The sequence below is a fragment of the Odontesthes bonariensis genome, chromosome 17 (assembly GCF_027942865.1).
Source record: "Odontesthes bonariensis isolate fOdoBon6 chromosome 17, fOdoBon6.hap1, whole genome shotgun sequence".
Lineage (NCBI taxonomy): Eukaryota > Metazoa > Chordata > Actinopteri > Atheriniformes > Atherinopsidae > Odontesthes > Odontesthes bonariensis.
The window spans coordinates 22,608,956-22,634,861 of NC_134522.1; the positions used below are offsets into that span (position 1 = coordinate 22,608,956).

The 25,906-nt window shown below is 39.8% G+C and overlaps 1 protein-coding gene across 2 annotated transcripts; it reads left to right on the forward strand.

Annotated features, from left to right (window-relative positions):
* Positions 1–1,233: 1,233 nt before the first annotated feature.
* On the forward strand, positions 1,234–25,906 carry grm1b (glutamate receptor, metabotropic 1b). Of its 2 annotated transcripts, none has more exons than XM_075447577.1 (8): positions 1,234–2,004; positions 4,854–5,103; positions 9,443–9,678; positions 14,326–14,572; positions 15,889–16,057; positions 17,716–17,842; positions 20,167–21,094; positions 22,776–25,906. In XM_075447577.1, exons 1-8 carry the CDS (start codon positions 1,260–1,262, stop codon positions 23,653–23,655), a joined length of 3,582 nt encoding a protein of 1,193 aa, XP_075303692.1. In that variant the 5' UTR covers positions 1,234–1,259; the 3' UTR covers positions 23,656–25,906. The 2 variants fall into 2 exon arrangements, with proteins under 2 accessions (XP_075303692.1, XP_075303691.1); XM_075447576.1 differs by having other exon boundaries at positions 1,272–2,004; positions 22,803–25,906.

Consider the following 25,906-nt stretch of genomic DNA (forward strand, 5'->3'; position numbering starts at 1 on the left):
TTTTATTAATTTTGTGGCCATGTCCTTTTCATATTGAATCAATTTCAAAATAAAGTGTACGTACTGTCGTTGTATTATCCATTGACCACAAGGGAGCAGCAGAGGGTGATCTCTTTTATTCGGCTGCAGTGAACTGCAAGTGCATCACATCTGTCAGAGCCACGACGCAGAGCAGGGTGGGGGTGTGTGATTCATGTGAAGTTTGACTAGTCCCTTTATACTTTTTACTTGGAGTTTGAATTGCTTCCCACTTCACATTGTTTTGGTGGAGCCATCTTGTTTTTTTTCCCATAAGTTATCGGTCCTTCTCCCATTGACCATTTTTCCCACGAGCTCCTCAACATTTCGCCCCCAAAATATAATTTATCGATGCGTCACTGTACCCTGACGTGTATGAACTGTGGTTTCAAATCAGGGACACTGCAGTGAGTGTGACCCGCTTTTAAGGTGCAGTGAGGAAGAGGAGAAGAAGGGGGCATCTCATGATCAGTGCAGATAGAAGGAGAGAGGGAGAGTCAGATCCCATCGTGTTTCCTCGGCAGAAGAGCTAGAATCCAGTGTGGCTGCTTCAAACGAGACACGGACCCTCTATATCCCGCACTACCTGGTTCAGGTAGGTAAACTTAGGTATTTCAAATATGGTGCACACTGCCTCCTTCCTTAAAAACAGACCATCTCCTAACACTGCACGAATATTCAGCCAGCTCTGTCAGCTGATCCTCACACTATACATATTTGGGATGTGTAGGAGACAGTGTTTAATGTTTTGTCCTGTAAGAGAGTCAAAGGCGCGACCGATTCAGCTGTTAAGCGTTGAAAAAGAAACTCGGGTGGAGCGGACATTCATTTTGTGTGCATAAATGTCTGTGTAAAAGTTGAAGAAACAGATCGAGAATCAGCCGAGACCCTCGCCTGCAGAAAAGGCAGCTGTCCGTGGTGCTGAAACTTCAAATTTTTCCCTATTGTAGAGGTTGCTTCCTGTCGTTCAGACCAGCATGTTGGGTCTTTTAAGCGTAATATTTGATACCTAAAGTATTACCCACCTTTCAGGTATTTACTCGCTTAGCAGCAAGGGAACTTATAAATGCATATGTTTTTATCTTTTGAAGGTTTGCAAAAGTTTGTTTACATGATTAAATTAAGGTACCAATGCTCCATGTCTCACACACAGGATGAAAACCCCGAAGAAGAAGCAGCTGAGTTAATTTTCCCAGTCTAATCATACATGATTGATGGACCTCTACTGTGGCCGAACGGACATGATTCTACGTTTCAGCACCAGTGGTACAATGTCAAATATGATTTATCTGACCGCGATCAGCATTTTGTATTTGCCTGTTTTACTCTTTGAGGCATTTGTTTTGTCCAAGGGAAAGTATGAAAGGTCAGTTGTCCCGAGTTCTGCCACTCGCCTGGTGGCGAGGATGGATGGGGATGTTATAATCGGTGCCCTGTTTTCTGTTCACCACCAACCCTCAGCTGAGAAGGTGGCAGACAGGAAATGTGGAGAAGTCCGCGAGCAGTACGGCATCCAGAGAGTGGAGGCCATGTTCCACGCCTTGGATCGGATTAACTCTGACCCCAACCTGTTACCTAACATCACCCTGGGCTGTGAGATCAGGGACTCTTGCTGGCATTCCTCAGTGGCTCTGGAGCAGAGCATTGAGTTCATACGAGACTCTCTCATCTCCATCCGGGATGACTCAGAGGGCTCCAAGTGGTGCATTGGAGGGACGCCCTCCAGTCAGCCGCCATCAACCAAGAAGCCCATCGCGGGAGTCATCGGGCCCGGCTCCAGCTCTGTTGCAATCCAAGTCCAGAACCTCCTCCAGCTGTTCAACATCCCACAGATTGCTTATTCTGCAACAAGTATTGACCTTAGTGACAAGACATTGTTTAAGTACTTCCTCAGGGTTGTGCCCTCAGACACACTTCAAGCCAGAGCCCTGTTGGACATAGTCAAACGGTACAATTGGACCTATGTCTCTGCAGTGCACACAGAGGGTAAGACACCTTTCTTCATTAACAGTATTACACTTCTATATTGTTGGCCAACTCAAAATAGACCGAAAAGAAAAGACAAAAGTGGAGCAGTTTAGGCTGAGATATTCTGTCTTTTAGTTACTTGTATGAATCAAGTTTCTAAAAGAGAGCTTCCTCCATTTGCCTGCGTTTGAAGACCTATATTGTTTGGATGGCAAACCTGCAGCTGGAAACCCAAACTTGCTGTTATAAATCAAGATGCCGTCACTGTGACATCAGCAGGGTTATTTTTTGCAGACTTTGGAAAACTGCCCTTGTAACCACAGAAACACAGAACCAATGCTCTGGTTAGGCCTCCATGTGACAAGTAAACTTAGGTTCATGTTTGAAACTGGTGCAATGCCTCATTATTGAAGCAACAGTTTCAGCCTTTATACTGTTTTTTCTTCTTCAAGACGCGGCAAAGAAGGCAAAAAGGAAATTAAAGACAAAGAGAACACCTCCAGAGTACAAGATGAGCACAGATTTAGTCAGAGTTGTTGTTTTGTTTCATAAAACTGATGACATATGTAGACTGCTGTTCTAACAGCAGGCAGCTGCAGCAAGAAGTCAGGTCTCTTTTTTTTTAAGACACTTTTTTGTGATGTTAATTTCAGTAGGGAGCAGGTTCAGAGGAAGAAAGAAAAGACAGAGCTCTCTCTGCGCTTTTGTAAGGTCTTTTTTTAAAAGATAAAACACAGCGTTTCTTTTCTTTTCATCCTCTGTATTGCCGGCAGGAGTCTTTTTAGCTCTGCCGAATGCAGTTGTTCAAAGATCTGGTCATTTGAATAAATTAATCTAGTAAGAGAAAACCAATTGACCGATTTGATAGCTGGCTATCAAATCGGTCAATTTGTATTTGTTTTTTGTCTCTAATCTGATGACTTGATGCTCTCTAAACTTTCCATTCCTCCAGCAACAGGGTTCTAGTTTTGTGAGATTCTCAAACCATCTTGTCTGCACTGCTCTTTTGAGCTCTATCCACAGACTTTCAATTTTATTTCGGCCGGGAGATCAATGAGGGCCATGGCCGTCAGCTGGCTCCTCCTTTGTGGCTTTGCAGTGTTTCGGGTCATTATCTTCTTATAAAGGCCATCCTCTTTTCATAATAATAATAATACATTTGATTTATAGGCGCCTTTCATAGGCACTCAAGGTCACCTTACATAAAAAACAAACACAATTTAAAATACATAACAAATAGATAAAAAATAAAGTTAATTAAAACAGTGCAATAGTAATCACATTGCATAGGCTAATTTAAACAGGTGAGTTTTAAGTATGGATTTGAAATGTGGCAATGTTTGTGCGTTACGGAGATCAGGTGGAAGAGAGTTCCAGAGCTGGGGAGCAGATCGACTAAATGCTCTGCTCCCCATAGTAACAAGACGGACGGGGGGAACAGTGAGATGAATAGAGGATGAGGATCTGAGGGTACGAGCAGGTATAGTAATGTGAAGAAGGTCTGAAAGATAAGGAGGAGCAAGATCATCTTCAGCTTGTCTTTTTTTTTTTAAGATATTCTGATGTTTAAGTCATGAATTAGCTGATATCTAATTAATTCCAGTCTTTCATCAACCAGTTAAATGTTCTCCATGCAACTGGCTTCAGCTCATGGGTCCACACACGTCCTCACTTTATCTTTGCTCATTGCAGCCGAAGATTTTTGTTTTAACCTCATTGGTGTAGACAACTTCCTTTGCAAATGTGTCGGGCTTGTTTTGTTCATTTGCAAACCTTTAACTCTGGATTTTGTGGCAAAAATGCAGGAAAGGTTTTCTTCCAGTGGCTCCTCCATGGAAGCAATTTTTGTGCAAGTGTGGTTTGCACAAAGTAGAGCAGTGGATCACCTTCTTCCTGAATCGATTGTACGGAAAAAGAGGGTTTTTTCATTTGCCTTTTTATTAATCCTTTGAGCAGTCATCTCAGAATATTTTCTCATTCTTTCACACCTCAGACTGACCGCCACCATTTTTATTAACTGATGTTTCTTAATTCCATTACAGCCTGAGAGCATTTACCTGAAAACCCATTTTCTTCCAGTTTTTTTGGCACTGAGCAAGTATTTATCCTAGTTTTCAGCGCTAAGAGGACCTCATGGCTGCTGAGTATTGATAGCTTTGAAGTTATCGTCACCTGGCATCTTCTCATGATGATCGTAAATAAGTAATAGGCCTAGTTAGATAATTAATTCTGATTATTAAAAGTCATTTGAAATTATACAAAAGAAAAATGACATACTTGGCTTGTTTAAAAAGTTTACCAGACCATGGCATCTTTAACTTTTTGACTTTTGGATATCAGTTTATCCTCTGCTCACTTAACTATTCAGGGAAATGTTTAGTGGAAACCAACATTTGTAAGCATGTAAGTCACAGAGAGATTCTAACAATTCAATTTCCTTTTTTTGCAAGTGGAATATAAGCATAGGAAGAGCTGACAAATATCCAATCAAAAACCTGGTGAGATCTGTGTATCGTATGGCAAGATGATAAAAGCCTGTATTAGGCATTTTGAGGCAGTTAGGCTCCAGTCAAGCCTGTTTGTTGGGTTTATGAATGTAGCTGTTGCTGATTGACTGTGACATTTTTAACAGGCCAACGGAAGTGACAGAAATTGTAAAAGTGCTCCAGCTTTTCCTCTGATACAGCTGCTCTAGTTGCACTCCTTTTGGTCTCCTAACCTATGAGGACACAGTGAGCAACTTCAGTCACACTTCCCCGAACTAGAGTGTTGCCTGGTCGAGTGGAAGTTATGAATGAAAACCCATCGATAATTTTCTTTCTCCTGTGAATGAAGCTCTCTTGACAACTCCCCCTTGTCTTCCTCAGGTAACTATGGGGAAAGCGGGATGGAAGTGTTCAAAGAGCTCGCCTCGCAGGATGGCCTCTGCATCGCTCATTCTGACAAGATCTACAGCAACGCCGGGGAGAAGCACTACGACAGGCTGCTCAGAAAACTGAGGGAGCGTCTGCCAAAAGCCAGAGTTGTTGTTTGCTTCTGTGAAGGCATGACAGTCCGAGGGCTGCTCATGGCCATGAGGCGGCTCGGAGTAGCTGGAGAGTTCCTCCTAATTGGCAGGTTTGTTAGTGAATGTTTTTCCCACAGGGCCCCCAGCTTTGTCTGACAAACTGAGTTTTTGTTTTTGTTTTTCGGATGAAAAATAGATGAAATGTTTTCAAACAAGATTTCTCTCCGTCTTGTTCCTGATTTTTTTTTAACGGTAGGTTCCCATAGGGTTTCAATGGCTGTGAAGCTCTAATGATGGGAGAAGTGATGGTTTAAATAAAAACAGATAAAATGGTGTAATCGTATCAGCTTCATGTGCCACTGATGTTCATAGCCTGTGTGCATTGATGATTGTAAGAATATTGCTCATTTTCCACAGTAGATGGATTCTGCCCGGTTCTTATGGAACTGCATGCTCACACAAACCTATTAGAATATGGATAAAATCAAATTTAATTCATGCTGCTTTTTACTTTCAAATGATTGCATTTTCATAATTCTGGTGATGCATTTACATATTTTTCAGAGCACTTCATGGACTAATAATCTATAATGGCTTTGAAGTTTAGCATGAATGTTAGTTTTTGATGGTCTATTAAAATGTCTCATATTGCTGTGCTTTAACAAAGTGACCACAAAAAAATTACACCACTCCTTTCTGACTAAAATATGGACGTTAAACTGCCGGCGATGGTATTCAACTGGTCTCAGGGTGGACTTCACACACAAAAGTTCACATGTAACCGAAATATTCCTCTTTTCCTCTGAAAGCAGAAGATGCTTTGAGTCAAGCTCAGTAATGAATAATGCATCCATGAAGCAAGCTCTCCCCACTCCCTGTCAGATCACAGGCAGGATGGGCTAATATGGGACAGCACCTCCAGCATAAGCTGGGGAATCTGGAGTAATGAACATCAAAGCACATATATACGCACAAATACCAGACATTCTCACTTTGCAGAGTCTCAGTTTACCACTGGTTCTGTTAGGGGTAGTTGCTTGATATGGTTTATTTATTCAGGATGGTTAGTTGGTTGTGTGGCCCTATTATTCCCAAGGCCTGTTGAGATAGAGTCAATCCAGTGTTTCTGCAACCTGAATAATAAATGCACATAAAAATAGGGCATTTCAAAGCCTAAACTTTCTCTCACCTCGTCCGCTTTAATTTTGCACTGCTGCTAAAGTTTCCATGGAAGATAAAGAGGGTATATGGTGGAGAACTGTATGTGTGTGTGTGTGTGTGTGTGTGTGTGTGTGTGTGTGTGTGTGTTTTTTCTGGGTCAAGGAGAGTACTGAAAAAGGAAAAACGTTTTTTAGAGCAATGCAGTAAGCGAACACATGCAGGCCTGCGTAACGGGCCAACTAAAAAGCCCGGAGGTGCTGGTCACCAGCCATCCATCTTCTGTGGTGTAGAGGATGAAAGAGATGGCTATTCTCACATCACAGATCCCACGCACACTAAACAACAAACGACTTCAATCAACTATGAAGTGAAGTTCCCATTTGGTTTGGAAATTCAAATCAGTTTTACATTCCGCTGCTTGACTCCTAATCTGTTTTGAGGTTTATCCTCCCCCCATGATAATTGGCTTCATAAAATCATTATTCCACTTTACATGAATAGTTTTTCTGGTGCTTTTGTCCTTGCCTGAAATCAAACAATTCATAAATGTGCTATCTCTGATTCGTGTTATAAAACTGTACAGTACAAGCGTGTGTTGACGTCAGAGCTGTAGGGTTTTGGCACTCAGAGTGTTGGATTGGGGGTAGTGTGATGCTGAGAAGCAGATGGCCAGGTACTGTGGATACTGTCACACTGGACAGCCATTGTCAACGTATTCTTAAAGAGGCAGCCAAGCCAAACGTGCTGCTGGCCTCGACTTCAAGCCTAAATGTGGGTTATAGAAGCCTGAGTGATATTTTTGTCCCATGGATGTGCTACAATTTTAGTACAGTATTGACGGTTTTGCCCTGAATTCACTCTTCTGTTCATGAGATAAAACTAATTTCGACACTAAAGCTCTTTACTCATTGTTTCAGTCATTTCTTAAAGCAGCGTTACTCACATGAAAACCATGCAGATTTTGTCTACATTGGCACGATTTTGCATCACATTTGGGATGGTGGTGGGACTATTCCATGGATGTAAGAAGTTACAAGTTTGTAGATCATTGGAACCTCATGCAAGAAATAACTCATTTGAGACTCATCTTGCACAACGTTTACCACCGTCATTGCAATTTTCTACTAGCTCCGCTCCTCACGATTCCTCGGTTCTCTGCTACACTCTCCCCCACTAAGGGTTAAGGTTAGGAGACAAAAGTACATGGTTAAGGGTTAGAATTAATGTGCATGATGAGGTATACTGTTGCAAAGCTAACCCTGTATGCTGTATCACACTTTGAAGTGGTGCTATGTGTCACTCATTTTTTATCCATCAGAGCAAATACAATGAATTTCTTCTTCTCCCTTTATCAGTAGAATAGGACTAGATTGATCTGTTTGCATTGTAGAAAAATCGGTCAAAATCTTGTTGATGGTGTGTACCTTTTCATTTTGTCAGACTCTCTCTTCTGTGATTAACCAGCTGTCAATCAGCAAAAATGATACGGCAACGTAACCTTACTGCTGCCATTAGATGTAAGTTGTAATAGTGTTTGTGTCAACTGGTTCACCTTATTACACCTTCTAAGAATAGACGGATTATGTACAAGATTATTTATTATTACAATTAGCTGTTTAAGGCTTTTCCAACAGTTGCTCCCCTCTTTAATTCAGTAAGGGGTATTGAACCACATCTATATAACACAGGAACTCATGCTGCGTAATGCCACTTTAGACATTCTTAACATGTAAATGCAGCCCAAATGAAAGGAGATTGTTTTGGTATCATTCAAATCTGGGGCATCATGCCAAATCCTTTTTTTTTTTCTCATCATCAACATGACTCACAGATGATCTACTATAATTAGCTGTACGCGCATTAAATAAAGAATATGAAAAGTAGACACAAAAATCACACTTAAGACTCAGAGTCTGTGAGTTGGGCGGGGACTTGCTTTTCTCCAGGGCAGATTGCACAGCTACAGTACTAATCTGTGAATTCACACTGGACTTGTGATTGTGTCAGTGGACATAGTAGCTTTTCTTTCTTCTCCTTCTTTCAGCAAGTACAATGAGAACTCCTGGCCCCTCAGTGGCGACGCTGTAAGGAGAAACAAATGAGGAAATTTATTACAATACTCAATCTTGTCTGCAAGATTTAACACAGATCCTAACCTGGTTTTTGGAGCTCAGCATCATAGCGCTGACTAGCATTTTATTACTTGTTATAGAATCATTAAAATGTGTTTGTTTCAGTTTTTGTTTTCCGGCCCACAGCTGTCAGAGGCAGGGTCAGATTTAAAGGTCATGTATGTGTTTGGTGATTTATGTCATGGTTGTTCTGATATGACAATGTATGGAGGGAAAGTAACACCAAAAGATCAAGTAAAAACTGATAATAGCTGTGTTGCTGCAGAGTTGATATATGTTTCATCCCAACGTGATAAAGTTTCAGGTTACATTTCTGTAAGAAGTAGTGGACTGTGGTGAGTGTTGGTGGTCTGAGAGCTTGAAGGTTACGTTCATTTAACAGTGGTTTCTGTTTGGGGCCTTTACGCACTGACATTTCCCCAGACTGTCTGAGTTTTCTCACAATACAAAATCTGTAGATGTTGTAAGACCACAGTTTTTGCAATCTTGCTTTGAAAAATACATTTTTGGAACTTATCAATGATTCTCTGACCGAATTTGGTCGGAAAGCTCGGAAACTAAGCCTTTGGTGGACGTCACCAAATAATCTTCTGATTGCAGAATCTTCCAGAGCAGCGTAAAATGAATTTGGTGTGTGAAGATGCAGAAAATGATTTTCTTTAAACTTGTGTTTGTTTGATAAAGGTTCAAACAAATTGACAAATGGCAGCTTCAGTTTTTTTTGTTGCATTTCAGAAATCTTCCCCACTTTACCACACTGTTAGTCGATTGTTAATGTTGAATTTATTCAATAAAAATAGCCAACTTTAAAATATATACTGTATTACACTTTTAGGAGATGTGTGAAGACCTGATGATGTTTTAAGACATGTTTTTGCAGAAATTACGAAGGCTTCACACAGATTAAAGTATCACTCTACGTACTTTTTGTTCTACAGCCTTCCCGTTTTGTGCTCATGTTCGAGGTGTATGGATGTGTTTGTGTAACTCTTACAAATTTGGATGAAGCTTCACCAAAATACTCCACAGTTAAATAAATGTTTGTGTTTAAAAATAGCTTTTTCAACAGTATGTTTAACAGTTAGACTATAGAATAATGTTAATAGGTGTGCAACACAAACTAGCCGATGATTGCGTGTGTGTTTCTTCTCTGCAGTGATGGCTGGGCAGACCGAATTGAGGTGGTGGAGGGGTTTGAACACGAGGCTGTGGGCGGCATCACTGTGAAGCTGCACTCTGAAGAGGTCTCCTCCTTTGACAATTACTTCCTGAAGCTCAAGCTCAGCACCAACACACGCAACCCATGGTTCCCCGAGTTCTGGCAGTACAGGTTTCAGTGCCGCATTCCCGGACACCCGCTAGAGAACTTGAATTATGCACGAAACTGCTCAGGTAGCTCAACATCTCATCGAGCTATTAGAATGTCTTGGCTTGTCTTCCTCAATTGTTTTGATGTGTTCAATGCCCAGAGGAAGATTCCAAAAGGCTCCATAAAGTAGAACACTCTCTTTAAATATGAATTAGATTGCCGGGGGGTAGAATTCTCTCTAAGTCATTCCAGTAACACGTATTTTTTCCATATTGTTCATTTGTGTGATACTTGGCTCCACAGAGGATGATGATCTAGGTAAATTAAGTGCTTTTTATCTAAAAAGGAACACAATTAATGCATTAGCTTTAGTTTTTGGTTTCATGAAACAATGCTCAACAAGCATGTTTCCAAAGTTTTCACACAGTTTTCCTTTTCTTTAAAGGCCTGTATATTTACGTTTTCAACCTCAAGTTTTACACACTGATGGCGATTCAGATGTTTCTCAAAGCATTCCTTATTTCTGAAAAGGATTTGAAATCAATCACTTTTAAACCCTGATAAACGTAAATATAAAATGACGCATGCAATGAAAAACAAAAATCATTCATTTAATTTTCAGTTGACTGCTGTCACGATATATACTTCTGTGATTAGTTTTTGCCATTGCACCCTCTTCTCTGCCATAGATGTGATCTTATTTCGTTTGCAGCATTTTGCGCATTATTCACTCAAGTCTGCTCTTTCTAATGCACAAACCTAAAGCTTTTATTCATCTTTTATCTAATAGAAGTAAAAGCCGTACTTACTTTTGTCTCATGAGTAGAGATACAGATATTCTTTGCTGTTTTGTCATTCTTTATTGTTTTCATTTTGTTTATATATTTCTTTTAATTTATTTTGTGTAGAACTCCAGGACGGTGAGTGAATCCCTCTGAATGGAACCATAATGCTCCCTAACTTTGAAAATATACACAGAGGTTGACTGACATTAAGTTTGTATATAGCGGGAGGATTATTCTGTGTTGCCAGTAATTTATTGCATTTACGATTAATCTCAGTTGACCTCTTATATATGAAGCTATTGGGATGTTTTTTTTGGGATATGAGAGCCCAACAATTGGGTCTTGTCTGTTCTCACTTTGTGCTCTCACACCCTCTCTATCTTTAAGACAGTCATGAAACAGCCCAATAACTGGCTGATCTGGCCCAAATTGCATGAAACCTCCGAAATTGTGCATTTCAATTCATATAAGACAAAGGGAAGGTCCAGCTGTCATGCAGCCAAATAATCCCGACGTGTAGCAGTAGGTCCTCTGCTTGCATGCTGACATCATGACATCACTGCATTATGACTGAAGCTCACGCAGCTCGGAGAGTGCGGCGAGCGTCAAAGCCAAGAAGCTGTTAAACTAGGTCATCACCAGCAGTTCCCTTCGAATGCTCACCCAGCTGCTACCCAACTGAATTGACTGTTTATGTGTCCGTTTGAACAGTCAGTGAGTTTCCCAGCTCCGCTTTTGAAAATGTCATTATCTGATATAACACAAGTCAGCTGATACATTCACGATCATAAAGCTGTCAAACAGTGGAAAACCGTCGTGTGCAGCAGGTGAATCTGGGTTGACAATGTCACTGAGAAATTATATACCTGGAAAACAATTAGAGTTCAAATGTTTAGAACAAAGGAAAATTTGTAACAGAAAAAAAGAAGTTACTGACAGTTTAACTGGATTCTTTAAAAAGTAAATATAAACTTTAAAGTGGACCTTATTTTATTCATAATCTTGAGTGCTTCAGGACACTTCATAATTCCAAATAGTATGTAATTATTTTAGCTGGGGGGGATTTTTCCTGGGGGAAGCATCCTCGAGAATGAGAGGATTTGTCGTCTTATTGGTCTAATTCTTGGAGGCTTGCTGGGAGTGTGGGGGAGGGGATGATACTGATTTATGAAGACAACTTCTGTTGCCAGTCAGGAAGATTTGACAACACGTTAATAAAGAAATACAATTTTAAAACAAAACTAAACACAAAGGTTAATTTTTGTGCATGTTGTTACCCCAGGTTAGATTGCCAAGTGCGAGCGGGATGGTAAATGCCAATTATGGTTGCTTGTGTGAATGACTCCATGTTTCTGAGAACTTTTAGAAACAACAAATGCACACATTTGGCTGCCCAGTGAACAGATGTATTAATACAAAGTATCAAAGCTTACTGTACCAATGATGTTTGTGCTAAAATGCGTTCATGCTCTGAATCTAATCCAATCATTTTTGCAACTGTGTCGCTGGTCAGGAAAAATAAACTGTGTCCACTGATCTAGTGAGTCTTTAGGAAATCTGAAAAGTCTCAACTTGACCTCACGACCAATAATATATTTTCTTGGAGACGTCTTGGAAACAAAAACAAAGGGTTGTGCTCTGATAAGTAGTGGAGGACCACTCTTTCCTTTTGCATAAAAATACTATAATGTGTATACACCTTTTTTTAGCTTTAGGTGACATTTAAGGTGATAAGTGCCTCATTTGAATTCTGCAGTTAAGCCAAAAAGCACAGTAAAACAAGCCATGGGTTCTTTAGAGTGAACAAACAACAAATGATTCTAAGTTGTATCACATCCACGTGATTTCCAATGAACAGTCAAAAGCAAACGCATTAACAAGACCATATTGTACATGCAGGCTACAAAGTGAACACGTCTGAGATGATAATATACAAGCTTGAGAATTTATGTCAGCCTGTCATTTCTATTCGTCCCACTAGCATGAGCAGCTAGTTGTCCTGAAATGACTGTGGGAATCTTCTCAGTTTTCGATTAATAGGCAATGCCCATCTGCATGTGTAAACTCTGACTGCCCATGGGGGGTGTCAAATGTAAAAAAAAAAAACTACAAAATTTCACAAAGATTGAAAAGGATAGAAGAAGAACTGTGACAACCAAAAAAACATTTAAACACAGTTGCAGGAGATACAAAATAGGTTACTCTACTAGAAACAAGGCCACTCTCTTAAGACTCTCTTATGACACCAAAGACAATACACACAAAAAAGAAAAGGGGTTATCAATGGAGGTAAGTTTTTTGGTGACAGCTCAGTCACAAAAAACGAAAGAAAAAAAGAGAAAAAAGAAAATCATTGCTTGCTACTCATAAAATTATGCTTGAAAATAAGCTTGAATGATTCTGGGAGGATTTTTTGGTGAAACGAGACCAAGCTAAATTCATTTGTCTCAGAGGTGGGAATGTGATGGCATGTGGTTTGGGGAGGGGCTAAAGGTGATGAGATGACAATAATAGATTGCACCATGAGTGCCTGTGCATATAACAAAATACTGCACATGATTACTGCAGTCAGAAGCAGAGGAAGAGTGTCCAAGCATGATAAAGATCTAATTCACCAGACACAAATCACACAATAGCTAGCCAAGAAGAACCAAGGGAAAAAAAACTGTTTATAAATCACAGTAATATAGGTGTTATCATTTACAGCATTTAAAATCTTATTTTTTTGTCATATTTAAGCGCACATTATCCCCAGCTCTTAAGTTTATAAGTAATGCAATTATTGCAAGTCCTTTAGGGAGTAACACCCCTTCATTGGCGTTAAAACATCCAAAGTATCTGGGCTAGTTTGAAAAAAAATCACGGTTAGGACCAAAAAACATTCCTTTTACACATGGATGCCCTTCATCTGCAGTTGCACTCATGACCACTAGAGGCAATTTTAAAAAAACATAATTATTGTTATTGTTAATTATTATTGTCTGGCTGTATGAATGAAGTTCATATGGGCACGATTTGGTGAGGAGCACAGTCTCCATTAACAGATTATTGATTTAGAAATAGTCTAATTTCAACAGAAATTCCTTATTAATTAAAGGAGACTGCATGAAGGTAGAGGCTGCAGTGTATTAGCCTTTTTTTCCATTATTTTCGCAACATTAGTAATGAAAAGTACAGTGTTGCTACAAGGTTGGTTTATGTCCAGACAAAAAAAAGCCTTTGTGACGCAGAGAAAAACATCGCCTTCAGTGCCTGCCAAACTTACAGTGTTTGTGTGGTCCCCTAATTTAACCAAAATATACTGAATGCTTTGTGTTGCTTTTTGAAGCAACACTTATTACTAAACAAAATTGCTTTGCTTCCAGCTTGCATTACACTGAACTGATAGGGTGTGTTTGAGCGTCACACTGTTAGCATCCAAATATGATTAGTTTTTGTCTCGTCCACTCATCCTGTTTCTGTGAGGAGAAAACATTTCAGATAAATGAGAAGTGTTTCGTTTTCCTTTTTTTTCTGCCTGAGCAGGAGACAATCTCAGTGGCACAGGATTTTGAAGTGTTAGATAAACTCTAATTGAATCCTGACTCATTAACCCAGAAATGAATAGTTTTGCCATGGTAACAAGGTTTCTTTGAAGCCATTTTCTGAAGTTTCAAGTTTTCTCAGAGCAGTTTTCTACACGGGCAATGATGCTTGCAGCTAGCTGCCTGAATTCTGAGAATAATTACAACACCACTTATATGAGCACCCTATCACTCCTTTGTAATATCTTACATCATGCTAGACAGCCTGTTGAGTACACCCGAAGTTAAGACAAATTTTAAAACATGCTACTGCTTACAGCAATGAAACACCTGTAAGGCTTTCTCCCATTTTTGTTTTGTTTTGTTTTGTTTTGTTTTTGTTTTGAGGATGAATCCTTACTGTTGTCTCATGTGTGGGCAGGTTACGAAAGTCTGGAGGACAACTATGTACAAGACAGCAAGATGGGCTTTGTCATCAATGCCATCTATGCCATGGCCCACGGGCTGCATGACATGCACGCTTACCTTTGTCCTGGGCACGTGGGGCTCTGTGATAACATGAATCCTATTGATGGAAGCCACTTATTGGACTTTCTCCTCAAGACATCTTTTTCGGGGGTGTCTGGGGAAGACGTCTGGTTCGACGAGAACGGCGACTCACCTGGAAGGTAAGTCCACTTCCCTTATCCCCCTCTGTCTGGCACAGAGCAAACAACAATTTGTATGTGATTTCCATAATTGTAGTACTAAATTATATTGAGGAGAAGAAGTTGTTTATAATCATTCTGTATATGTTCTGTGCAGTTTCATAGCCTTCATCTTTGCTCTGTACATGTCATACTTGTTTCAGACTGACACATATAGACCAACAGACTTTTAATATGGTATTTAGTTATTAGTTTCTGTTTTTCCCAGTGGTGCCCCATAATTAATAATTTTCATTAAATTGATAGAATATGATTCACTGTCTATGAACACTTATTGATAACTAAGCCAGCTCATGCTATATCCCCAAGGCTGGCACCAAAAGAACAAGCCACGCTTTGACAGACTACCTTTGGATTTGTGCAACAAATGGACAGAGACACTGCTGTCATGACACTCCTCCTTATTGGTCTTCTTGTTTTGAATGTAAATAAATAAAAATTAGCACAATTAGTACATATATTTAATAAAAGTGTAGAGGTCATTTCAATAGATAATGTAATTTTGTGGACTTAAACAACAAAAACAAACTTTCACACAAGACTTTCACTGACTTGTATGATATGGCAGCCTTTTAGCAGTTGCTAATCATAGCATTCCTGCTCACTATTGAACCACTTCCAAACATTTATTTTATCCATTTAGAATTAGGTCCCTCTCTGTCCTGAGCCGACCATTGAGATCTGTGAAGATTTCATTAGTTTTTTGTCCTCCAAGATTGATTGTATAACATCTAATATCAAGCTACCCTCTTACGATCCCTCTCTAGTTTTCTTTTGTTCGGCTATTTCTGGGGATTTAAAGTTGGTTTCTTAAGCCCAAATCTTTGATACGATCTCTCATACAAAATCTACAAATGGTCCTCTGGACATTGTTCCCACACACTTTTTGAAAGACGTTTTGTAGTCCTTTGGACCATATATTGCTCTTTTTTTTTATATATATAAAAAGCAGTCTTGGTAATGGAACTGTCCCCTTCTGCTTTGAGCATTCAGCATTTCAACCTCTCAATAGAAAGCTCAACTTAGATAAATCTGATATGAATAACTACAGACCAATTTTCAAGCTTCCACCTCTGTCCAAAATTTTGGAAGAAGACCATCTATTCACAGCTTCTGTCTTCTTAGACAGCAATAACATCTTGAAAAAATCTGCCCAGCACAGAATCAGCCCTTGTCTTCAGGTAAATGTGCCATTTGTTTGGTCTCGGTGCAGCTTTTGATACAGTTGTAACAAGAACATTGCTTCTTCTTGCTCCTGTCTTCTTATCCACCATCAGGTATGAGATTATGAACTTTCAGCGTGTGGAGCCTGGTGTCTACGACTACATCAACATTGGCTCCTGGCACGAGGGCATGCTGAGTCTAGATGAAGAAATGATTCAGATGAACCGCAGTGACATGGTGCGCTCAGTCTGCAGTGAGCCCTGCTCCAAAGGAGAGATCAAGGTCCGGGACACATCATTTACACGTTATGACCAGACTTTAAGATTCAGGTTGCCCATTGAACTTATTGAGTTGATTATAAACATGTCTAAAAAGTTTTAGTAAAACAAGAGTCAAGTGTCTTTGCCTTCCAGAAAAATTCAATTAATTAAATTCATTTTTATTTATATAGCGCCAAATACAACAAATGTCATCTCAAGGCACTTAAATAATAATGTCCAATTCAAGCCTATTGGAATTCAATTAATTGTAATCATAATTATTTATATATAATCATATTCATTCATATAGAGCCAATTCAAAAACAACTTCCTAGCTAAGGAAACCAACAGATTGCACTGAAACTTGTCTTCAGTCCAATCTCCCGTCCTGAGCGTGCCTGAGGCGACTGTGGAAAGGAACAACTCCTTTTAACAGGAAGAAACCTCTGGCAGAACCAGACTCAGGAAGGGTGGCCATGCGCCTCGACCAGCTGGGGTTTGAGAGGACAGAAAAGAGGGGACAACAAACACTGTAACACCATTCAAAGGATATCTGTTGAAACAGGGAAACACGAGTTAATGACCACAATAATGTCACATGTACACAATATCATTTGAGAAATTAAACGGGGGAAAAAGAGAATAAAGTGAGGAAAGGTGTGACAGATGAGGTCCTCCGGCAGTCTAGGCCTATAGCAGCTTAACTATGGGATGTTTCAGGATCACCTGAGCCATCCCTAACTATAAGCTTTATCAAAAAGGAAAGTTTTAAGCCTAGTCTTAAAAGTGGAAAGGGTGTCTGCTTCCCGGACATTTACTGGCAGCTTATTCCACAAGAGAGGGGCCTGATAACTGAAGGCTCTGCCTCCCATTCTACTTTTAGAAACTCTGGGAACCACAAGTAAACCTGCAGTTTGGGAACGAAGTGCTCTGTTAGGAAAATATCTTACAATGAGATCTTTAAGATATGATGGAGCTCGGTCATTAAGAGCTTTATATGTGAGGAGAAGAATCTTAAATTCTATTCTGAATTTAACAGGGAGCCAATGAAGAGAAGCTAAAACTGGAGAAATATGATCTCTCCTGTTAGTTCTCATCAGAACTCTGGCTGCAGCATTTTGGATCAGCTGAATGCTTTTCAGAGAATATGTGGGACAGCCCAATAATAAAGAATTACAGTAGTCCAATCTTGAAGTAACAAATGCATGGACTAGTTTTTCTGCATCACTCTGAGACAGGATGTTCCTGATTTGAACAATATTACGAAGATGAAAGAAAGCAGCCCTAGAAACCTGTTTTACATGCGAGTCAAATGATAAATTCTGATCAAAAATAGCTAGCTTGGCAACATTGCTTTGTACACAACTAATCAATATTGATTAATAAATAACTATCATTAGTCCCCTCATCATGATTCAAGAGATATTATTATTTTAATTGACAATTCTGTTAATATAACCCTACAATTCAAATGCATTTAATAAGTTTTGGCATGATGTCATTCTGTACTCATTTATCCAACTGATATGCTTCCTTTACTTTCATTTCCATGTGATAATACCCAATGCAAAGTATTTAGTGAGACTCCCCTTGACCTTAAATGAAGCACACTCAGGGCAAATGAAGGTACCTGCAGCAAAGTAGTTTCACTTTTTGTCTTTTATATCTTTCATCAACCAGGTCATAAGGAAGGGGGAGGTGAGCTGCTGCTGGATCTGCACTGCCTGCAAAGAAAACGAGTATGTCCAGGACGAGTTCACATGCAAAGCCTGTGAGCTGGGCTGGTGGCCTGACGAAGAACTGGAAGGTATGTTTGTACTTCTGCCTCTTCTCTTGTCCGTCTCTGTAAAATCTCACCAGTGAGTAACATGAGCTGGCACAGAGGACTTAACCGGGTGTTGCTCAGAGAATAGTTAGCATAGACACCAACATCTGCCTGCATTTTTCCTCTCATTTTGCTGTCTTCATGACACTTTTTGGCAGCAAACACCAGACAATCATTGTAAAGTTGTACGGACTGTAAAAAGTAGTGATGCGTTTAAATGGCTGTGTCCCTCGTCTGATTTGCCCTGTATCAGGCTCAACTAGGGGTCTTAGGTATTGAGAATTGTGGATGTTTCTGTTGTCGAACATAACTGCTGTGCTTCCCCTGTGCTTGCGCACATAAGCTTGCGTCTTCTGCACAAAAACCAAAAACACAGTTGCTGCTGTTAGGAGAAGAGAGGGTCACTGCCAGAAAATTGTTAGTTTGTCAACTGATCTCTAATTAGATCTGACACCAGCAGTATAGAATAAACGTCTATATTTGTAGATCAGGGCTAAGATTAAAACTCATTCTGCATCACCAGCTGAAAGAACGGTTCCCATGGTGTAATACACAGGTTGACTTTAAAACAACAGTTGGAAATAATGATTTTCAATCAGTTATTTGACAATCTAGCATTTATTAAATGGCAATGCAGTGCTTTCAGTTTTGTCACAATGTCTGACATTAACTTCAAATACTTCTGCCTGATTACATTTGGATGTTTTTTCAGTCTGAGTTTGCTGTCTGAGATATGTCCAGGACAAGAACTGGTAAATCACTCTTGATTTATTCAGATTGTTTAATCCACATTGTTATGAGTCCAGCCCACGTTACAGTGGTGATCTAGCCAGGCCTAGACTCTCAGCCTACTGAGACATCAATCTTGCTTCAAAGTGCTCCCATTCTGTTGTCTATGTTTTTATCTAAAAGCTGTATGAAAAGCTGTAAACAAAAACCTGTTTACACATGGTATAAACATGTGTCCTGGGGGGATCTGACCACAAGTAAACAGTGCAGGTCTAAACACACACAGGATGCATTGAGACGCCGTTGCTACATTATATTTTAAAGATGCTCTAGGATGCATGTGGTCTGAGACAAAACACGCACATCCACAGCAAACAAGACAGCTGATGCTGCTCAAAATATGTAGATAAACCTTGACAGAAAACTTAACAAATGCTCAAAAACTGCAGGGCTCCACATTTGGCTTCTTTCTTGTACATAGATGACATTTATCAGGTCATGTGGGTAAAGTCTCCAGCAAAAAAAAAAAAACTGTGTACATTGACCTCATTGATTGTAAACCTGCAGCAAACTGCGACTCCCAGAGATTGGACTTCTGACTCTCATTTGTTTGTTGGGAAAGTTGTAAAGCTTTTCCTATCCTGCAAGCATGACTGATGCTTCTGATGCTTCCAGGCAGATAAGAGGCAGTTCCTTAGTCTTACTGGAGACTGGGTAAAAAAGTTCATCCAAGCTTTTACTTTTCCACCTCCCTCTGCCAATACTGTACCCTGCACAGCTTGTCCCGCTAAGATTTTTTGCGGTGCTATTTTACAAACCTGTTCTGTCCTATTTTCATTGCTTTCCCATGACACCTGAGAGCACATTCATCATCTTCACCATTTTATCTGACAGCAGCCCTACTTCACTTCCCACTCCTCTGGCCCACTTTCAGAGGCCTTGCACGCTGTTCAAAGACAAGGCACTTTCTTAATAGGATCATCCTGCCTCCACGCTGTTGCTTTTCTGTTTTTTTTTTTTTTATAAGCACAAGGTGTTTAGACAGAAGCAGAGACAGTTTGATGTGAATTGAAAGGTTGACACAGAAATATTCTTGCACTCCTTTCTAATCCTAACCATCCCGCCACTATATGATGAATAAATAAAACAATGATGAATTATAAACATATTCGAAGTGTGTTTTCAGCTCAAAGCGGAAAGGTGATCTTACTTGGATCCATGAAATATGCAGTTATTTACTTTCGTCCTGCAGCACTGGCCTCTTCTCTGCTGGCTGTAGCCCAGCCTGGCCAAGGCTGAGTTGAAAGGCATTTATTTTTAGTTGAGCTAAAAACCTACTTTGCTTCTTACTGTATTTTCTCAGGCTAAGATACTTTTGATTAATCTTTGATTTACCACTGTAATAGAACTTTACATTTTTACGCTTCTCTTTGGAAATGTCCTTTTATTTACCTTTTCTGTTGATGATAAAAAGAAATCCAGTTACCAAGCTTGTGTTGAAATTATAAAACATTTACAAGCAGCTCTCAGTGTTCTCACTGTGCTTTTATTTCTGTTTTTTCTTTCACCTTTGTCAGGCTGTGAGCAAATCCCCCTGCGCTACCTGGAGTGGAGCAATCCAGAATCCGTCATCCAGGTGGTTTTCTCCTGCCTGGGCATCTTGGTGACGTCATTCGTTGCTTTCATCTTCGTTTTGTACCGTGACACACCTGTGGTCAAATCCTCCAGCCGGGAGCTCTGCTACATCATCCTGGCAGGGATCTTCCTGGGATACCTGTGTCCTTTCACCCTCATTGCCCGACCCACGGTGGCGTCCTGCTACCTCCAGAGACTTCTTGTTGGACTCTCAGCTGCCATGTGCTATTCAGCTCTGGTAACCAAAACCAACCGCATCGCCCGTATCCTGGCGGGCAGCAAGAAGAAAATCTGCACGAGGAAGCCAAGGTTCATGAGTGCTTGGGCTCAGGTGGTCATCGCCTCCATACTGATCAGTGTCCAGCTCACGCTGGAAGTTACCCTCATCATCATGGAGCTCCCTGAACCCGTCAAATCCTACCCCAGCATCAGAGAAGTCTTCCTGATCTGCAACACCAGCAACCTCGGTGTGGTAGCTCCACTTGGCTACAACGGTTTGCTTATCATGAGCTGCACCTACTATGCCTTCAAGACCCGCAACGTTCCTGCAAATTTCAACGAAGCCAAGTACATCGCCTTCACTATGTACACCACATGTATTATCTGGCTTGCATTTGTGCCAATCTACTTTGGCAGCAACTACAAGATCATCACTACATCCTTCTCTGTTAGCCTCAGTGTGACTGTAGCGTTGGGATGTATGTTCACGCCGAAGATGTACATCATCATCGCCAAACCAGAGCGGAATGTGCGCAGTGCGTTCACCACCTCTGATGCCGTGCGCATGCATGTCGGCGACGGCAAAATTGCCTGCCGGAGCAACAGCCTGCTCAACATGTTCAAGAGGAAGAAGAACGCTGGAAATGGCAGGTGGGTTCATTAATTGAGTCTGTGAGTCCTGCTCCTGAGGCACCTCAGGGATGCTAGTTTTACTGTGATTACCTCTCAAAGGGAACTTGTCGCCTAACTGTATTTACTTTCATAGGAGCACCTGTTAAAAAGTGTGACAGTTATAGGTCAGTACTCAATTCACACAGCCATCTCCACCTTTGATCCGTCAGCAAAATTAAAACAAGCATCTCTGTGTGCTAAGGGATAGCGATGAGATCACGCATACAGAATACAGGGTTTCTTCAGGGTTCGTTGAATTATATGGCCAACATTTTACAAACTGCAAAACACAGATCCCATTACTGGATTTAAAAAAAAAATCTGTCATACAAACTTCAATTTGAAAACTAATTTCATAGATAAAAAAATCAGATGAATAGTTTTCAGTGTGTTCACTGACCAATTGTATTTTTTTTTTTAAACGTGCAAATTTAAAAGTTTATGCCAGCAACAACACTCAACAACATTTGCAACCTGTCATTGTGTTATATTCATCTTTGTTTTTGATAACACTTTTTAATAATTTGGAAAGTGAAAATCTTGTTTTCTGATTCATTTTTTTTATTTTTTTTCTTCATGATGCTCCATACATGTTTCAATAGGACACATATCTGGACTGCAGGCGGGCCAGTCAAGCACACACACACTCAGTAGAAAAGATTTCGCCTTCCTGCTGCTTATGTCTCCAAAAAAATTTAATGTGGACCCCCACGTCAATATTTTCACACAATTGCAAGTTAGCCATGCCATAGACACTGATGCACCCCCACACCATCACAGACACTTGGCTTTTTCACCTTTTATTGATAACAGCCTTGATTGTCTTTCTCAGTTTTGGCATGTTGAAGCATCTGTTGTTGTTTTTTTTTTCCCCAAAAGCAGCTCAAATGTGGACACACAGAAAGACAGAACACATGTCTACTGTCTTTTTGTCCAACTGAGATAAGTTTAGGTTCAGTGAACTCAGTGGCATTTCTGCCCAGAGTTGATATATGGCCTCCTCCTTGGGTAATACAGTTCCAGGTTACATTTTTGGATGTTGGGGCAGACCGTGTTGGAGTGAAAATTGTTTTCTAAGGTACTCCCATGTCTATCCACCTAATATTGATCATGGTGGCACAACAGAACGGTCTGAGGGCTTAATGGTCACTCCATCCAACAGTGTTTTTTTGTTTTGTTTTGAGATTTACTCCCTTTTCACAAAATTTTGATGTATCTTGACATCATCAAGATCCTTTTTTTGATGATGTTTCTCTCACTTTGTCTGGCACAAACGTTTAACAATCTATCCTTGCTGATGAATCCTTTTTTTTAAATCCAATCCTGACATCTGCTGATTGTAGAATCTTCCAGAGCACGGTTAGTTGTATACGTCTGGTCAGTGAAGACACTAAAAATAATTTCTTTGAACTTGTGTCTGTGAAATAAAGGTTGAAACAATCTAACAATTTTTTTAATTAAAGTCTTTATAACGGATTGTAGACTTTTCTTAACTCGGTCTAAGATCTAAATTTTTTTGATGAACTACTTTCTAAAACTTGCAGATACCCTGAAATATATACATATGTATAGATATACATATCTATACATATGTACACTTTTTTTTTTATATGAAACAGAAATTCTGTTTTTATCTTTACCTTTCTGGGTTCCTGTGAAGTAACAGCCATTTTTATTTTGTTTATAGTTCTAATGGAAAGTCTGTGTCATGGTCTGAACCAGGTGCAAGACATCCTCCAAAAGGGGATCACATGTGGCACAGACTGTCAGTGCATGTGAAGAGACAGGAAGCCGGTTCCAATCAGATGGCTGTCATCAAACCCTTAACTAATACCTACCAAAGCACTGCCCGGGAATTCTCAGACCTCAGCACTAAGACCCTGTACAATGTGGCTGAGGAGGATGAGAGTGACCCTGTCAGTTACAGCTCCCCTACCACACCCCCAATGATGGCCCACGGGCAGATGCCTGCCTGTGGGCTGCTAAAAGATGTGCGGGAGGAGGTGGAGCTCTATTCCCCTGAGCCTCTTCAGCAAAATAACATTATCCCTCAACATGTCATCATGGAGCACCTCCAGCAAGAGGGGGTTTTAAGGAAGTTCAGCAATGATATCCCTGGGCTCAGTGATATGATTAGCATGCCTCAGGCAGTGAGCGGTGGCATGCCAGTGTACCACCAGGCACATCTCATTCAGCAGGAGCCAGTCCTACCTGTCCACCTCGACCCCTTTGATGAGGAGCCCTCTCCCCCCTTAGAGGAAGAGGAAGACGAGATGGAAAATGAGCAGTTTGGCCTTCTCCATGGCTACATGTACAACAACGCTAAGCTTCATGATGAGGAGGCTTTGGTTGAGGTCAAATTGGCAGTGGAGGACTCTATGGCTCTGATGCCTCCCTCCCCTTTCCGCGATTGCTCTGGTCCTCCAGTGAGCCCGTTTCCCAACTCCCCGGTGTCCGAGTCGATTTTGTGCACACCTCCGAATGTGACATATGCTTCTGTCATCCTCAGAGACTACAAGCAAAGCTCCTCAACTCTGTGAGCAAAGTATGCTCGATGTTACAAGTTCTGCTGTATGTTCAAGTTTACAAAGACTTGGCTGTATGTGATGATATATCAGAAAAAAAAGGTCATTTTTCACTCGATAACATAACAGCTTTTACAAGATAAGGGTGAAAAACAAGGCGCCACATTATAAAATTCTTAGATATGTTGTGTGCAGTGGTGAAAGATTTTCTCTCATACAAACATACTGTATATTTCTAACATAAGATTTCAGGATAAAGTAAACTTTGTTCTTATGAGAGAAACAACTAAATGGATACATGTACATTTATTAATTAATGTGATATATACATTGATTTATTTGATAAATATAGGAGACTTTGACTTTTAACAAGGGAAGCTTAATGGTGAGTATAGTTGCAATAAAATGCAAAACAATCACTTTTGACAATATCTTACCTATTGTCTTTTGTGTTACACTTTGTGTGTTCTGTCCTTCATCGGGTACAAAAAAAAAAAAAGATTTCCAGTTGGATGTTTTGGGAAAATAATAATAATAATTCACATTCTTGCAGGCGAGAAGATGCAAGCAATGGTACTGCAGTATGCGTAAGCTGAATAAGAACAATACAGCCGGGCTAGTGTAGGCTACATTGGCTTAGCATGAGCACTAGACACAGGCATAATCTGTATATAAACATGGATATAGCCAGTCAGGGTCATACAAGAAGCTGATGTGGAGGTTCTTTTAAGTGCAGCACCATTGCACGTGGCATTTTCGCTTCATTGTGATGTGATGTTCCTTTTGAAAATTATACAATTATTAACAAGAAAATTAGACCTTAAAGAGACATCTCTTAGTCCAATCGGGTTTCAACAGTCACTCCTGTTTCCCAGCTTCTTGTCCGAATATGGTCAGATTTCAGTGTTCAAGATTTAAAATGGCAGTTCACAAATGGGCGATGTCAGGGCTGCATCTTTTTCTTATATACAGTCTATGGACACTGAGGGAAACCGCTAGTCTGGTTCCACTTAACATGTAATATTTAGATACTAAAATCTATAAAGAAAACGATGATCAGACTAGATTATGTTTGCAACATGTTAGCTTGGATGTTAGCTTACATCTTGTTTGTTTATCAGTTGAAAAAGCAAAATGGACATTTTTTTGTGAAAGTGCTCTTTTTGGGTTGAAGGTGCAAAGTCCAGACATAAACGCTCAAATGGGACATTGTTTTTCAATAGCCTTTGCTTCAGTTTGAACAAAATATGAAAAAAATTTTCAATTCATTCTTTTTTTTGTAAATCTTATTCAGACTTTATATGCATGGATGCAACACAATATTTCAAACAGCAAAATTAAGAAAAAGATTGACACTTTCCCCATTGCTTAAAATTTAGTTACACCATCTTGAGGTGGTGGGATGTCCCCCCCCCCCCTGTAATTAACGGCCCCGCACACCCTATGACTGGTTTGTTGTGGTTTGATTTTGGATGAAAAATTGTTTTGATCAGCCAAACTTTAAATTCTGAACATCTGAATGCATTTTAACTGCACTGATAATGTTGGATATAATTTTTTTTTGCGAATACATTTACTTATTTATTCATTTATTTATCTATCATGGTTTATAAATGTTCATTAGTGAGTCTTAGATGAGCCAGGCCGGTTTTATGCTGAGCTAAGTCAAGCTAACCTTGATTTTGGGTGTATCTTAATCTTTGTCGTCCACATATAGATGCTGATACAGATGTATTTTATTATCTCAGTCAACTTGAAAATGTGAAACTACTCTTTTTCATTTAGAATGCAGATTAAAACCATTTTGTATTTTTTTTTTTTTAAATCATGAATGTAGCAGAGGATAAGATCAAGTGCCACATTTTCATTCCAGTTTTTTTTGTACATGTATCTTATTTCTCGGTCTTGAAATATAAGTTCAGCTAGTTAAAGATTTGTATCTTTTCTAATTAGACGTCCTATTTCATAACTGTAGAGGTAATTGTTTAAGATAAATTGCGTATCAATGTTTTGTGAATGTATAAATTGTGTATCATATTTTGGTATTCAGATGATATCTATATGCTTTACAATGTTAGAGAGAAGTCCCCAGCTGTATATGCTTCTATGATGTGGTTCAATTTCGTAAATATTAAGACTTTAACTGCCAATCTGGGTAATATGATATAATAAAGTGCTTCTGTTACTATTAGTAATTAAACAGTTTGCAGCTCTTGCAATATTAATTAAGTCTGCAATTTTAAACTATATTTGCTGTAGACAAGCA

Bases quoted from the DNA above. Each gene is read 5' to 3' on its own strand.
- grm1b (XM_075447577.1), top strand. From the start codon at position 1,260: ATGATTCTACGTTTCAGCACCAGTGGTACAATGTCAAATATGATTTAT. The intron at 5,104-9,442 runs GTTTGTTAGTGA...TCTTCTCTGCAG, and splicing joins GAGTTCCTCCTAATTGGCAG to TGATGGCTGGGCAGACCGAA. The intron at 9,679-14,325 runs GTAGCTCAACAT...ATGTGTGGGCAG, and splicing joins TTATGCACGAAACTGCTCAG to GTTACGAAAGTCTGGAGGAC.